This window comes from Platichthys flesus, chromosome 1 (genome assembly GCF_949316205.1).
Source record: "Platichthys flesus chromosome 1, fPlaFle2.1, whole genome shotgun sequence".
NCBI lineage: Eukaryota > Metazoa > Chordata > Actinopteri > Pleuronectiformes > Pleuronectidae > Platichthys > Platichthys flesus.
Genome location: NC_084945.1, coordinates 4,093,537 through 4,109,168, shown reverse-complemented (window position 1 = coordinate 4,109,168; position 15,632 = coordinate 4,093,537). Strand labels below are relative to the sequence as shown.

The window sequence follows — 15,632 nt, the reverse complement described above, 5'->3', positions numbered from 1 at the left end:
ATGCCTAATTAAGCAAACAAGGCTACAGCAGATAAGTGAGTGACAGGCTCTTGTTAATACAAAAGCAGAGTCTGAATCCCTGAGTTTAATTGAACATGTGTTTAAATGAGATCAGCCGGAGATCTCGCTCAGCAACAAACAATTTCTTTAAAGAGAATTCTGTACTTTTGAGAGGCATGAGAAGTACCCAGAGTATTCCATGAATGAGCAGACACACACATCAATATTGAATATAAGAATAAAGTCAATTAATATTGATTCATCTTAATGGATTAGGTGGACTATGTGAGTGCTCAGTGCTACACGTGGCGTCTATTTGCACTTCTGTCCGTCCTGGGAGAGGGATCCCTCACATGTGGCTCTCTCTGAGGTTTCTACGTATTTTTACCCTGTAAAAGGGTTTTTAGTAGTTTTTCCTTACTCTTGCTGAGGGTGAAGGACAGAGGATGTCACACCCTGTGAAAGCCCTATGAGACGAATTGTAATTTGTGAATATGGGCTATACAAATAAAATTTTATTGATTGATTGACATGAAGCAGAGCCTGAGAGGATCAGAGTCATTGTTGATTCTGCAGCCGTCGTGAACAGAAAAGTGTATTCACTTCACTAATTTAAAATTCTATCAGGAGTAATAAGGAATTCTTCACCTCTATCCTTCAGCATGAAGAGATGAGTCGTGAGGTTAAAGGAGAAGCTCTGAGGTCGTGTTTCAGGTCAGTTCAGTTATTTCAAATTCACTCCCAGCAGACGGAGGCTTCCTTTGATTGACGTGTTCAAAGGGTTGTGTGCACTTTTCTTTGAGACAGAGTTTTAAAAGTAAAAAGAGACTTTACAGTGGTGACTGGGATGTTTGAGCTTCTTGACAGGGAAACGAAAAATCTGTGTGTTACTATAACAGCTTCATCCAATCACCTCCTGGCCTTGCAATAGCCCATAATCATCACAACTTTTAAAACACGACAACACAAACACAACGCAACGTTGCCTCTTTCATTCCCACTCCTCCTGGTTACGACCCCCTGTGTGGAACTGACCGATAGTCTCAGCTTTAATTGTCAGAATCAGCTCCAGCAAGTTGAATTGTAAATCTGAACTGTGGCTCAGTTAAAAATCCGTTGGAAGTCATTAAAAACCAGAGTTTATCTCCAGTGTTCAGCAGGAAACGTTTGAAACCTGAAGAACTCTACACAGAGTTTGTTGGATACGATCCAGCTGCAGCTCTTCTGGTTCAGGAAGTCGAGCATCATGGGTAATATCCAGCGTTCAGTTGTGTTCCAGTTCAGTCAGTGGGACGATGTCAACGTCAGACTAAATCACCACGGGCCTGCAGAGGGCGCTGTCGCTCACTGACAGTTACATGGTGTTGCTTTAATTGTTGTGATGAAGTCATCCGAGACGACTGAACACTTCCAAAAATAATCAGGAGAGGAAACCATTCACAACACAGAAGAAGCAGGCGCTCCCCTGTAACCCCTGTGAGGACAGCGTGAGTAACATCTCAGTGAGTGTGAGTCGGGTGAGAGAGAACCACAAAGAGCCGGATGGGCGGCGACAATTTAACGCATGAGCACCTCGAGGCCAGTTTCAGAGAAATCACTGTAATCTAAGACTCCACACGAAAGAGAGGTGTAATTTAGAGTCGCAATTTGGGCAAAGGAGACGCCGAGACTTTATCAAAATCTCATGAATTGGCCAAAACCTAAAAGTAAAATAGTAGATCTCTCTAAAGATCAAATAAAGTACCTACGATGTTCCTTTATATCAAAATCAAACTTTAACTTGTGAACGATTGAGTCTCTAAAGGAGCAAAATGCTAAAGATTTATTATTAGTTCGCACTGACAAAAAGTAAATACAGACGATTAATGATATATGATATATATATAAAAGTTTGATAGTTTCAAGCTCTCACAACCTAATTCAAACCAAATCTGTGAACTTCTAACAATCTCCAGTATCATTGCATGCTATTGGAAGGTGTAGCCGGACTCATCTGTGCTTTAGGAAAGTGCTGCTCTAAATAGAAAAATGAATTACAGAGTTTAAAGCTTCAAGAGTCTCAGCCTTTCCACCCACAGGTCAAACTGAAAGTACAGAGCGATAAGAGGAGAGGGGGCAGACCAGGCGCTGTTTGGAATCGGTGCCTTTCTTTAGTTTTGATGACGAGAGAGAAATAAACTGAGCTTCCTCTCTGTGACGGTTTCTTTTTCAAATGCAGATGTTTTTATTTCTTTTTTTTCAGAGTAAATAACGCCTGTGGACGGTTAGGACGGGTATTAAGGTGGTGGGTTGCTTCTGCAGCACGGGCAGCTGTGCTCGGCTTGAAGTTATTTCAGCTTAAACAGATTCAATGGGCTGGATGATAACACTGTGCAGCAGCAGCAGATGCATTCCGGTGCAGCGGGTACTTTTCTGTACAGTAATGTATCTGCTTTCAGGGGAATAGAGCTGGAACAGTGTGGTTGTGCTCACCTCACAACCTGTCATTGTTGTTCAGACCAATATTCGCTCTCCTTAAGCTGTGTGTTGGGTTCACACTAAATCCTGAGGGAAATATATGTCTCTTTAGCTGCCTCACAACAGAGTCCTCTGCTAACTGAGTCTGTCTGCTGCTGCTGCTGGGCAGGAGTTCCTAGGTTCTGCTTTAAAACAGCTTCCTGCTGCAGACGTAAAGATCTGATGTAATGTGAGTGGTGAGAGTGAAGCAGTAAAGTTACACAACTGACGATGAGCTGGACAAAATGTTGAAGCTTTGTACCAGAAGCTTAGAATTATCGTATTTTGAGGGAAATTATCTTGAGCGACCCGAGTGTGAAGATGTCTGGAGTGAGCCCTTGTGAATATATAACAGGATTTTCACTGGAGCTGATGCAATTTCCAACATGCGATGAACACAAAACTTAAAGATGAAGAACACAAATGTCACCGGACAGAGAAGAGGAACCTCACACGTAAATGACACTAAATGATGAAGTCAACTTGGATACAGGAGATTCAAATTTGCCGATGCTGGTGTCGATATACTGTAACAAGAAACGGAGCAACCGCTCACCACAAAGCTCCAGAGACTTTCCCTGTGGTAAACAAATCTGTCTCTGAAAATCTCCTGCTGAGTTCCTCATATGTGAAAGTCAAAGTAGAGAAAATGTCTGGACCCAGTTGTGCGGATACTCTCCAGAGTTCATGTCTGTAAACATCTTTAGTTTCATTACCAGACATTTCTTGATTTCTGCATCAGTCTTATTAAGGGTTTGAGTTGGATGAATTGAGATTTCACCAAAACAATTGTAGTTTCACGGTTTAAATATTCAATTCATGCATTTGGATATTGACACAAACAATATTTACAAAGTGGGAACCGTTTATTATAAAACACATTTTGAACCATCAAAGAAATTTTGATATTTAAATGAATCAAAAAGACACAGTCATGTCTCAATTACCTCAGAGGACATGACATTGACTTATATTCATTTCCTTTAGACTTACTAGTAGTAGTATCCTTACTTTACCCTCAACTTAAAAAGTCTTCACCTGGATTTAGTTAGGGTCTTGCCTTAAGTCCCAATAAGGTGTAAACAGGTGTAGGTCCCCACAACATGAGAAATATTTGAAACACACACACACACAGATAGGGTCGGAAAATAATGTTGGTAATTGTCTCATCTGCAACTCCAATGTGCTGTTCATGAATCCGTGTATTATAATGTGAAAAAAGCTAAACAATCTCTTTCTGGGCCATACTCTTGTGATTCTGAATACATTTAGAGTTCTTTCTCTGATCACTTGACGAGTAACCTGACGTTCTCTCCACGGGTGAGACTGTGATATTAAAACTCACTTTCAAAAGCCAGGAAATTATATAGGATATTCATGATAAGTGGAAATAACGCTCGGACCATGAATCTACTGTGACTGTGGTTCATTAACTCACTCATTTTTAACAACCTCCCTTAAATGACTCTTACTTTAAAATCTCCTGCAGCTGTTTATCGTATATTTTTATTGTTAATTTTTGAGTTGCGGCCGAGCAGCAGTGATTTAAGTGGTAAGATTATGTCTAGTCAATAATTCTTGTAATAATCTGTAATGACTCATATTAAGAAAGATTTGACGAGTCAAAGTTTCACCCCCAAAAAAGTTCTTAATCCATTAATATCCCTCAATTAGGATTCAAGACACATGAGATCTTGGCTCCTTGATCTTCTCATGGGACCAGGAGGCTGAATTTCATTAAGATCTTTTGTACTGTGGTTTTTAATTGTGAGGATTTGACACTGAATTACTTTGGTGTCAAATATAATGGCCCATAAGTACCAGCAGACATTTTGTATTCAGGAACAGGTTTTCTCCAAACTGTGTTCAAATTATTCTTTCATCAGTCTTGTCTAATAGGTTTAAATGATCCGAATAGTTTGTGTTTTTGTTAATAACTGAATATCTCATCTGATGAATTCTCATTAAAATCTCTCCCTCAAAAATCCATTATTGCTTGAACCCTAATATGTGATATCTTGAGTCAGACAACACAAACCGAACATCTCTCCTTTCGCTGGTTGCACAGAAAAAATTTGCAGCGTGATGGATTGCAGGTGGATTCTTATTCAGTTATTTCAGGAAATGACTAATAAATCACTTATATCACAAATCGCTGCAAACCCAACTCGCTGCTGCTGTAAGTATTCAGACCTGTTCACGTTCTGCACACTTTACAGAGTTGTAGATATTAAACCAATAAAACTGAAATGCCTGCCCATCAATCTTCACTCAATAACCCGTCGTGACAAAGTGAAAACGCTTTTACAAATGCATGAGGATTTATTAAAAATTTAAAACCGAAAATTACATTAATCAGAGCCGACTTTGTGGAATCCCGGTTGGCAGCAGTCACAGCTTCGATTCTCCTTGAATACGTCTCGATGAGCTTAGCACTCGCGGATTTGGGAAGTTTATCCCTTTCTTCCCGGCAGATCCTCTTTAAGCTCCGTCAGACTGGATGTGAGATGCTGCGAACTGCCATCTTCAAGCCTCCACACAGATGTTCTCCGGGGGTTCAAGTCCGGGCTTTGGCCGGGGGCCGCTCGGTCACAGATGGGGACTTGACCTTGAGGCCTCTCCGGGCGTTTCCTCCCGGCTGCTGCTTTGAGTCGTTATGGTCGCCAGCGTTCTCGGGTTCCGTTCTGGAGCGGGTTCTCTTCAAAGTCCTCTGTGTGTTTCCTGCCCGTTCCTGTCTGTCCCTCTCTTCTTCTGGCTGCTGAGACGCCGGGCTCCCATAGCATGATGCTGCCACATCACCATACCGTCAACGAGACATCTCAGAATAACTAAAACGACACAGAGTGGAGCACGTACCTCCACCAAGGTGCAACCGTCCAATTAAATTCAATCAAGCCTCGCAGCTAAAACAACAAAACAAAGCAGATCATGAAATCATAATCCTCATTAGGAAAGAACGGAGGGTTGATGAAAGGACAAATGTAAAAACCTATTCCCAAATTTAAATATTCAAGAATTATTCCCTGTTTTGAAAATGTCATCGACATCACATAATGTTAAAATTCCTGGATCTGCCAAGATCTGAGTTAAATTTAATAGTTTCTTCAACTTTTGTGAAAATCAAATAAACAGACAAACACAAATATGAAATCCCTGGTGAAGTTAATATCACCGTGTTTTGTTTTCAAAACCAATTTTACAAAGTGTCAGATGAAATTTTAACCCTAAAAAAAGTGAGGGGAAAAAAAGCAAGAACAAACAAATCATGTGTCTGAGTTTGAATATTTGCTAAAATAAATGTGCAAGTCATCTGTACACAATAACATTGCAAATAACTTTCAAATGAATATCTAATAATGTTTACACACGAGGAGCAAGACCAATACACAACATGCAGATTCAAAATACTCTTTCTAAAGGAACTCTCTGGCTTTGCTTTGTGAATTATAAGTTCTATATCAACAGTGATTGGTCGATAACTTTAAATGCGGTGCAAAACTTTACAAAAAGCAAACAATATGCTGCACAGTCATTTCCCCATTCGTGTGAAATGACACCTGACAAAAGAAAGAGTTTTAAGAAATCTGTCGACACAAAAGTCAAATCTGCATAAACACAACCAGTGGTTAAATAGCTGAAGGCTGGAAATTTAGAAACAACACATGTTCACATCTGGTCTCAGAGCCTCAGGAGTCGTTGTCAATATGAACCACCGTGGTTCACGCTGCACATTGTTGAGATTAAAATACTTCGCTGCACACACGTGCATATTGCAGAAGTGAAATGTGGAGCTGACGACTTTATTTAACAAACATTACATGTGTTGACATTTTGAGTATTAGCCAATGAGTGCATTCAGTAGTTCAATAAACCCCCTCTGTCTTGATTACAAATCTGATAAACATTAAATCTCAACCGCAAAAGAAAGAGCATGCATCACACACTTGAAGGTCTTAGCTCATGGGACCAGTGAGGCTTTCAAAGATGTGACTGTTTAGATTCTCAGTCATCAGAGTGGTGTTTAAAGTAAATGTGAACACTGGAAACTGGACTTGTTTGTGTTTCTTCAAAGCCAGGGGCGGCCGGCCAATAGAGGGCGATAGGGCGCCGCCCTCCTTGAGTCAAAAAAAAAAAAAAAAAAAAAAGATAATATGCCTAATATTTTTTTTTAATAATATATCATATGTATATATTTTTTAGTGATAATGATGCTAACCAATACATTTTGTAAAAAATTAAGCCTGTTTTCCTCTGAGCAGTTGTGTTTCATACCAACCGAGCGCTATGGGCGATTTCAGCCTGCCTGGAAATCGCCCCCAGCGCTCTCATTGACTTTCATGTAAAAGCTTTTTTTTTCAAACTGCAAGCCCTGCAATGCATTCTCTATGGGTTCCGGGAGTGCTTGCACTAACGTGATTCCGTCATATCATACGTACACTACAGTGAACGTCACGTGGTGCTTTGCTGCCGCCGCAGTCACGTTCACGATCGTCATGGCGAATATTACAGCTCAGAGCAACTCCATCATTTCATTTAGAGAATTACCATTTAGTCGTCGAAGCAATCAGGAAAAATTGGCTGTTAAACAATTAGGACCACCCCGACCAAATTTAAATATAAAACAAATATCAAAGAAAGGAGGCAAGTCGTACACCAGGGGATTTTCGCGGTGCTGGTACGAGAGGAAAAACTGGCTAGCAGGATGCGAGCTAGCCAACGGACTCTTCTGCTACCCCTGCGTCCTCATCCACCCTGATGGCTGCACCACGGAAACACCTTGGACTACAACAGGTTTCAAAGATATGCATCATCTGTCCGAAAAAATAAAAAAGCATGAAGCATCGAGGATCCACATTGACAGCTGCTTAAAACTGTCAGCGTTTGGGAGCGTCAACATTGCTACGCAGTTGGACGATGGCTACAGGCTAGCACTGCGTCGGCACAATGATGAGGTGGGAAAAAATCGCCACATTCTGGGCCGCCTGATCGACGGTGTTAAGTTCTGCGGTGTATTCGAGTTGGCCTTGCGAGGCCGAGACGAGAGCGAGGGATCCAGCAACCCCGGAATTTTTCGAGGATTGGTACAGTTTATTGCATCCCTAGATGAAGTTTTTGAGGAGCATTTAAAAACGGCCACCGTCTTTAAAGGCACATCCAAGACCGTCCAAAATGAGCTGCTCGACTGCATGGCAGCTGTCATTAGGGCACGCATTACGGAGGAGGTGAAGTCGGCCAGCTTCGTTGCGATACAAGCTGACGAAACAACGGACGTCTCGACTCAGACTCAGATGGTCATGGTATTGCGATACATTGATGGGAGCCATGCTGTTCAAGAGCGTTTTTTTGAGTTTGTCCCCCTCTCGTCTTCAACGGCTGACTCGATTGCCACTGCTATTATGGAGAGACTGAACAGTCTATTCACCGAGGAAGAGAGGGGTAAACTCATCGCGCAAGCATATGACGGGGCCAATGTGATGAGAGGAGAGAAGGCTGGTGTGCAGCAAAAAGTGCGAGAGCATTACAAAAATGCACATTATTTACATTGCTATGCACACCAGCTGAATTTGATCATGCAGCAAGCCACTTCTCAGGTCCCAGCAGTGAGGGTTTTTTTCTCGGATCTGAATGGCATTTCTAGTTTTTTTAGTCGGTCACCCAAACGCACCACCATCCTCGACCAGGTTGTTGCACGAAGGCTGCCAAGAGCATCGGCCACAAGATGGAACTTCAACAGCAGGGTCGTGAACACAGTCTATGAGAACCTAGATGACCTCATAGAGTGTTTTGAAGCCATCAGCACAGACGGCTCATTTGACTGCACCACAGTGAGGGAGGCATCTGGCTACCTGAGGATGCTGCAGGACGATGACTTCAAGTTTTTCCTGCATCTATTTCATCAAATCATGCCTCACGTTGACATTATGTACCAACAGCTGCAGAAGAAGGACATTGATGCAGTCTTCATCAAACGTGCTCTGCAGAGCTTCACAAGCAGTGTTCAAGCCATACGGTAAGATAAGTTACACTTTATTGTCACCATGGGGAAATCTGTCTTGGGCACAGTGAATGATTGATTCATTAAAAACTATTAACTATAACTATTGCACTTGAACTTGGGAATAAGGTGCAGGTGCTAAAGTATGAGTGCTAAAGTTAAGTACTTTCCTATTTATTGCACATTATTCTATTGCACGTTCTATTGCATCAGCTTAATGGAGGCCAGAACAAATTATCATTTTAAGCGATTTGATTTGCATCTTAATACACATTCTTCTGCCTGATGGCAGCGTTTCATATTCAGGGAAACTATATTATTTGCCTTTTTCCTAACTCCCTTTTAATATAGGCTCTGTAATGGCTCGTATAGGAGATCTTAAAACAGGACAAAACATACTATTATTACTGGTTTTCTAAGACAGGAACTGTAGGTAATTGCATTGACATACTGAATACGTTCATATACTAACACACACTCTCCTTGTCTGTCGGTTTCAGGGACCAGAGCTCATCTCCAGAGCAGCAGCAAGTAGCAGCAGGAACTACAGGAAAAAGGAGGGCCTTGGGAGAGCAAGACAAGCAGAGGCTGTCTAAGGAGGTAGATGATTTTGTAGTTTTGTTTGTTTATTTTCTTTTTTTGTTCTATTTTTCTCTCACTTCACTTCATTGCATACCTTACTGTATTGTATTCTAAAGTCATGCAGACCTCCTTTTTAAGGCCTCTGGAACCTAGTGTTAAAAAATCACCCCTTCTGTATTTACAGTTACATTCAAGGATGGATGGTGGCAGTGTTTTTAACTCATAGTGTACTTCCAATTTGTGATATACTCTCTTTATTTTGACAGGTCTGTGACACCATCTTGGGCCATGCAAACGAGAGGTTCTCTTTCACAAGCCACCTTGTGAGTGCAACGCTGCTACAAGGAGACCTGTTTGAGCAGTACTCCCATGTGTTCCCTGATGAGGCTCTGAACACCACTGCCAAGGCATACCCCATGCTGAATAAGGCGAAGCTCAAGACTGAACTGTCCCTTATCTACGAGAGTCCAGATTTCAAGGGCTGCAGTGGTGCATTGGCACTCTACCAGGTTCTACAGAGGAACAACCTCCACGAGACCCTATCTGAGACTGTGGCTCTGTTGAACATCCTCATAACCACTCCCATGACAACTGCTGAAGCTGAGAGGTGTTTCTCGACCTTAAAGAGAATCAAGACATTCCTGCGAAACTCAATGGGACAGGATCGTCTCAATGCTCTGGCCATGCTTTCCATGGAGAGGGAACTAGTCAGGAACATGCCTGATTTTAATGAGAGGGTCATTGATCACTTTGCTGCTTTGAAAGAGAGACGAGCAAAATTTCAATACAAGTGAGAAATGTTGTTTTAATGTTGTTGTGTTGTTGCACTACTCAAATGTTGAATTGGAAATAGCTGTATTAATTGCATATCATTAGCCAATTTTTTTGTTTGCTTTGTAATGTACATGTGTCTTATGGGTAAATTCTTGTTAAATAGCACCCAATGTTTTGATTATCACCTTGGATCATTCTTGTTTTAGGAATACTGTAAATATTGCAATGAGTAGGCTATGCCACTAGTTTTTATATATGCTGTCATCAAGTTGTGTGATGAGAACTGTAAATATTATAATTACTAGGCTATGCTAACATCCATTTTTTGTTAAATCAGAACACAACTGCTGCACTTAAAATAAATGTTATCAGATGGAGAAAGAGTATTGTGATTTATTGTAAAGCAGTCTCTTTTAACTTTCCGAGGTATTTAAGGAGGCAAAATGGTAGATGAAAATGTACCGTTAGATGACCACAGTGGGATAGTTCATTCATCAGCCAAAAGCATGTTAACATTCACTATAAACTTGATTTAGCTGTATCAAAAAAATCATATAGAACATGCAGTCGATGTCTGATGTTGCCATTTAGCTGTTCGATGAGGTAAGCAGAAAACAATCTGATTGTACCGTGGATCTTAGCCATCATCGCAACAATTGCCCCCCCTGAGAAATTTGTCAGGAGCCGCCACTGTTCAAAGCGTTTAAACTCTCATCCAAGTTCCACCTGACTGGATGAAGGATTTATCTTTGAGTCATTGAACCCTTTGAGTTCTCGACCCAGACAGCTCGATACCCGACCACACCCCACCTCTTCAGACAGTGGAAGACTCATTCATTCTCAATGTTAGATATACGTATATAAAGAAATGGTAGTGTGCGTTCATTTTGTCTGTGTTTGTGATCGTTGTAGACAAAATGGACGAATAAACAGAGAAATACCATCAGAAATCATGATGGAGGCAAAAGTTCAAGACGTGCAAAATGAAAATAAGACTCGAGGAAATGAGGAGAGACTTTGTGAGTTTGTCGTAAACTTCATCGATGTTTCTTGTTGTTTTCGAAAAATTGCTTAACAACTCTTCCAACCTGAGGATCACATCGTTGGAAACACACATTTCTCTCTTTGCACGTAAGGCAGCTTAACAAAACGAGCTTTCACAGGCATCACCAGCCGCTCGCACCCGGACCCGGGGGACCCGTCGATCCTGAAGACGGTGCCGGTGAACAAAATAACAACTCGTGAAACGTTTATAGATGCTTTTCATTTGCAGGCCAGTTGGATGGAGTCAGTGCAGTGGGAGTCATAGAGCCGGCAAACGTTGTGGTATAATGACTCCAAACTCAATCCTACAAAACACATATTGCCTGTTTCTTCCCCGCAGCTGGCTGGGCCAATAAAACAGACAACAGCCGTCTTTGTGTCCGGAAACTTTCAAGAGCACAAGTGCTGTTGTTGATAGATCTGTAATTAAGCAGAAACTCCTCGGTGCATGTGAGAGAAAAAACTCCGACACAGCATTAGAAAAAAATCTTCATTACGCTCGTCCTCATTACACAGTTGTAAATCTGCGCTTATGAATAATAAAGAGAAAAAAGTCTATAAAGTCTTCATGAGTGGAACAGATCAGCCAGATTGATTCATAACAATGTTCAGTGGCCATGAAACCTGAATCTCCAAATGTTCTGCGCCCATAGGTCATGACGAATTAGAGGTGCTCTCGTTCACTCACACACACACACACACACACACACACACACACACACACACACACACACACACTCTGCAAACTTTATTTTCAGCTTCTCCCTCTGGGAAAAAAAAAAAAGAAGTATGGTGTTGTAATTAATTGCGCTCCCAAGCCAGTGCTCCTTGTCTTTACCAGACAGCACGGTGGTAGAATGAGATGGATGCACCGTGGAGCGCTCTCTCTTCATTTGAGCAGATCCCTTTATTAGATTGTACACTTTAATTTCCTCCGTCGGAGCAGAAACAAACAGCATCGGGAGCCGCTTGTGCACGGGAACAGGATTGCTTTTTATTTGCAGACATTAGTGCAGAAGCATCGGAACACAACAGATGATTAAATGCGTCGTGGAGGCCTTTGTACGGAAAGAGAGAACGACTTCACAGAGGACGGATGTTTCATAAGCCCGAGGAGAAGAGATTCGGTTGAAGTGTGTGCCGCTACTTAGCAATATCCACGACTGCAATCTTGTGTGATCGCTCCGCCGCTCTTCGTCAGCCAGGCGTGATCGTCCAGGCTTCGTGTGAGAATTATATATATGAATTATCGCAACTTTCCATATCGATGAATGGATTGAGAAGCATGTGTGTGAGAGGTTAAAAGTGGAAAAAGAAAGGAAATGTGGATTTATGATGTTAAAACAGAACACTGCAGATAATAAGGTCTGTTAAACTCGAAACTAATCTTAAACTTTAAAGTGAGGAGAAATTAAATATTCAACACTTTGATGTCAATTTGCTTGATCTGCCAAATTGAGAAAAAAATACCAAAATAACATCTTAATTACCATTTCGCTTTGGGAGACGAAGATGTTTCTTTAGCCCGGAGACAGTGGCTCTATCTATTTCTCGTAGTTTTTAAAAACACCTGCATCTTGATCACACTGCTCTCACTTCCAACTCAGTTTTATTTGTGTAAAACTTCAACAAGCAGTTTTTTGGTATATTTCCTGGGTTATTTTTAAGGTACACTGTGTGAAGGTTGGCTGTGCTCCTTCCATTCTCTTTCTCTATTTCCCCCACCCCCCCCCCACTGCCTCTGGAACATTGGCTTCCATGAATTGCATATATATATATTTCTTCGACTCCATTCCCCGTCTCTAACAATATTTCCTGCGCTGGTGTTTGTCACAAAGACCAAATCCCCCCCCCCCCCCCCCCCACCCCCCCTCGATTAAGTTGACATATTTATATCTTTTTTCACGTATCACCAGGAGTAAGTTTCACCGTGAGGTCTGCGGAGCAAGAGCCATTTAGTCATAATAACACATGGCGGTGGCAATAATGTGTTGTTTGAAACTCCTCTGCACATTATAATGCTGCTCTCTTACATCTGCAGCGCCCTGTAGCTTTCTGGGGCGAATGAAATCTATTGTTGACTGTGCAATTTCACAACAAGACCATCATCTCTCACATTAATGCCTCCCTAAAGGGCCGCTGATCAATCCATTAGCAAAGCTGCAATTACGGTGCGGCTCTTTGCCTGCGGAAAGAAAAAAAAGGAGAATCGGCACTCGGAGATATTCCAGTGAGTTCAGGAGTTATTTGGTGAGAAAAGCGTTTGATTTAAATTCCTAATTTAATTTTGCCGCTACACCCACTTCCCCTCGACTCGGCTGATATACTTCCACCTCAGTTGGTGATTTCCTTTGTCAGCCAAAGTGACTGCGCAGCTCGGAGAGACGGGGCCACGGACTTATTACTTTCAATCAAAGGTGGGCGTGCGGGAATATGAATGTCTCTCCGACACCTTCTGGAACCGGCGGGGCGACTCTGTGATTGTGGCCGAGCCCTCTTTACTAAAATGTCTTGTGGCTGCTCTGCATCACTTTCTTCGGAAAAAAAGAAAATGTCTCTCTCCGCCTCTTCTGTGGATTTTCACCTCGTGTTGCGATTGAGCGGCGGTGACGAGCTGTGGCCCCAAATCTCACCATGTGACCCCCACACCTCTTTTTTATATTTGATTTCTTCAATGTGGCCATTTGTCAGAATCAAGCATATCCAGAAATAACCATAATAGTTCTTGCAAGTGCAATATTTCCGGATGACTCAACCATTCCCCGCACATTATGTGAATAGGATGGTTGCACTTTTATGTCATCGGTGATAATAACCGTACCCTATTTACCGTGCACATATACTATAGTGCTTTTTTTATATACATTTATTTTCAGGCTTCTGCTTCACTGCCGTTTCACAAAAGCAGAATTTGCCGCTCAGGGAAAAGAAGACTTGATACCCGAGGGGTTGCTCATGGCTCATTTCTCGGTCTTGTCTCACATTCACCGTGCACAATACCATTAAACTGTGAGGTCTTTTGAGAAAGAGGGCGCGCTCCCTCCAGTGCAACACAAACAAATGCCCCCTTGATGCACGCACACTGGGACCCACACACACACACTCACACACACACCCTACAGGCTTCTTTTACCGGCAAGGGAGCACTCACTTAGCGTAGCAGCAGAGTGCAAAGATTGGAAACTCAGCAAGTGGTAGGAGGCTGGTGGAATGGGTGGACGTCTGATGCTAGCAGAACGCTGCACTGTACAGGCTCTGCTGTTAAGACTGATTGGCACTTGAGAGATTGTATCAAATTAGATTCTATTTTGGGGAAATAGATGGTTCCCACATCGTATTTACCCAGAGTGTGTGTTTGTGTGTGTGTGTGGTAAGAATGTTGGATTGCCACTTAACCTCTGCAATTCTGCTGCACCCACATTAGAAACCCCCTAACTCGGATTTATAGTGTGGATTCAATTTTGGCAACATAACCTGTAATTTTGTGTTTTTTTATTTTATACACTTGAAGTGTTAACTGCACAACCACACATTACATGTTGTGTCAGTATACATATAAATATACGTGTGTCTACTTCTATGCTTAGATTTCTGTTTACACAAACTATAATGTTTCCCAACAAAAGTTGCACTTTGTGGGGAGATAAACAGAAGACGAGTATCTAACTCCATTAAATCCTGTTGTATTTCCCTCACTGATTTCCATTTAGATCTAAAAGTGCCGTGGTGGTGGAGGAGTCCTGTTTCCAGACAGAACACTGACACTGAACAATTGCGCAAAAACCTGTGAATTATCTTCAGTGGTGTTTCCTGGTAAAGGGAAAAGAAATAAATCATGATTAAAGGTGGAATGATTTTCTGGAACCTTCAGCAGCAGACTTGACTTATTTTAAATCGTAACCTGCCTTAAATTCAGAAGTCTCACGATCCCACAGTTCCCAACATGAACTCTTTTCTTTTCACCTTTCGTCATTAACGAACCTGTAACTCATTAGTACTGATGAGCTGCTTGATGGAGTTTAACTTTATTATTTATTAATTTGAATTATCTTAGCTGTGGGTACAACTTTTCAATTTTTTTTGTAATCGTTACATAATTTGTTTCAGTTATTTATTATTGAAGGTGATCCACTTAAAGGCTGCAGGAAATTAAAAGCAGACGAAGGATGTGTCCCTGAAAAGTTCTTACAGTTCAAAATGTTTTATTTAGAGAACTTATAGAACTTTCTTTTTTAAAGAAAATACAAATTACAGTTTTACTTTGTTTACTTTTACGGTCAGTCGGGGCCTGTGAAGTGGTCGACCATGGAAAAATAAAAGTAATTTATTAAAAAGAGTTTTATTTTAAAACAACCAAAAGGATCTAATAAATGTTTAGCAGATATATATAATTGAATTAGTACTAAACTGAAAATAACAAAGTAGCTCAAAGGGGTGAATACAAGCAAACCTAATTCATTTTAAGACAAAATATGAAGCGGATTAGACGACAGGCTGTCAAAATATATCTCTAAATAAATAGATGAACTAAAAAGATTAAGGTGAGTGTGCGGGTGTTTTAAACTTTCTGCTTGTTCCCAAGACAATAAACTTTATCAAGTAAACAGCGTCTCTGCTTCCATGAAACGAGTGGCAACTTCAAATTAAGTTCAGTCGTGTGAGGAGCAATATTTATAAAAATGAAACAAACACAATCTATTTAATTTTGTACAGCTGAACAATGTTTTGACATTTGAGAACT

The 15,632-nt window shown here is 41.3% G+C and overlaps 1 protein-coding gene across 1 annotated transcript; it reads left to right on the top strand.

Annotated features, from left to right (window-relative positions):
• Positions 1 to 6,609: 6,609 nt before the first annotated feature.
• Positions 6,610 to 10,230, top strand: LOC133958875 (zinc finger MYM-type protein 1-like). The gene is made up of 3 exons (XM_062393933.1): positions 6,610 to 8,506; positions 8,992 to 9,091; positions 9,340 to 10,230. The coding sequence occupies exons 1-3, from the start codon at positions 6,882 to 6,884 to the stop codon at positions 9,865 to 9,867; spliced, it is 2,253 nt and encodes a 750-aa protein (XP_062249917.1). The 5' UTR covers positions 6,610 to 6,881; the 3' UTR covers positions 9,868 to 10,230.
• Positions 10,231 to 15,632: the final 5,402 nt, after the last annotated feature.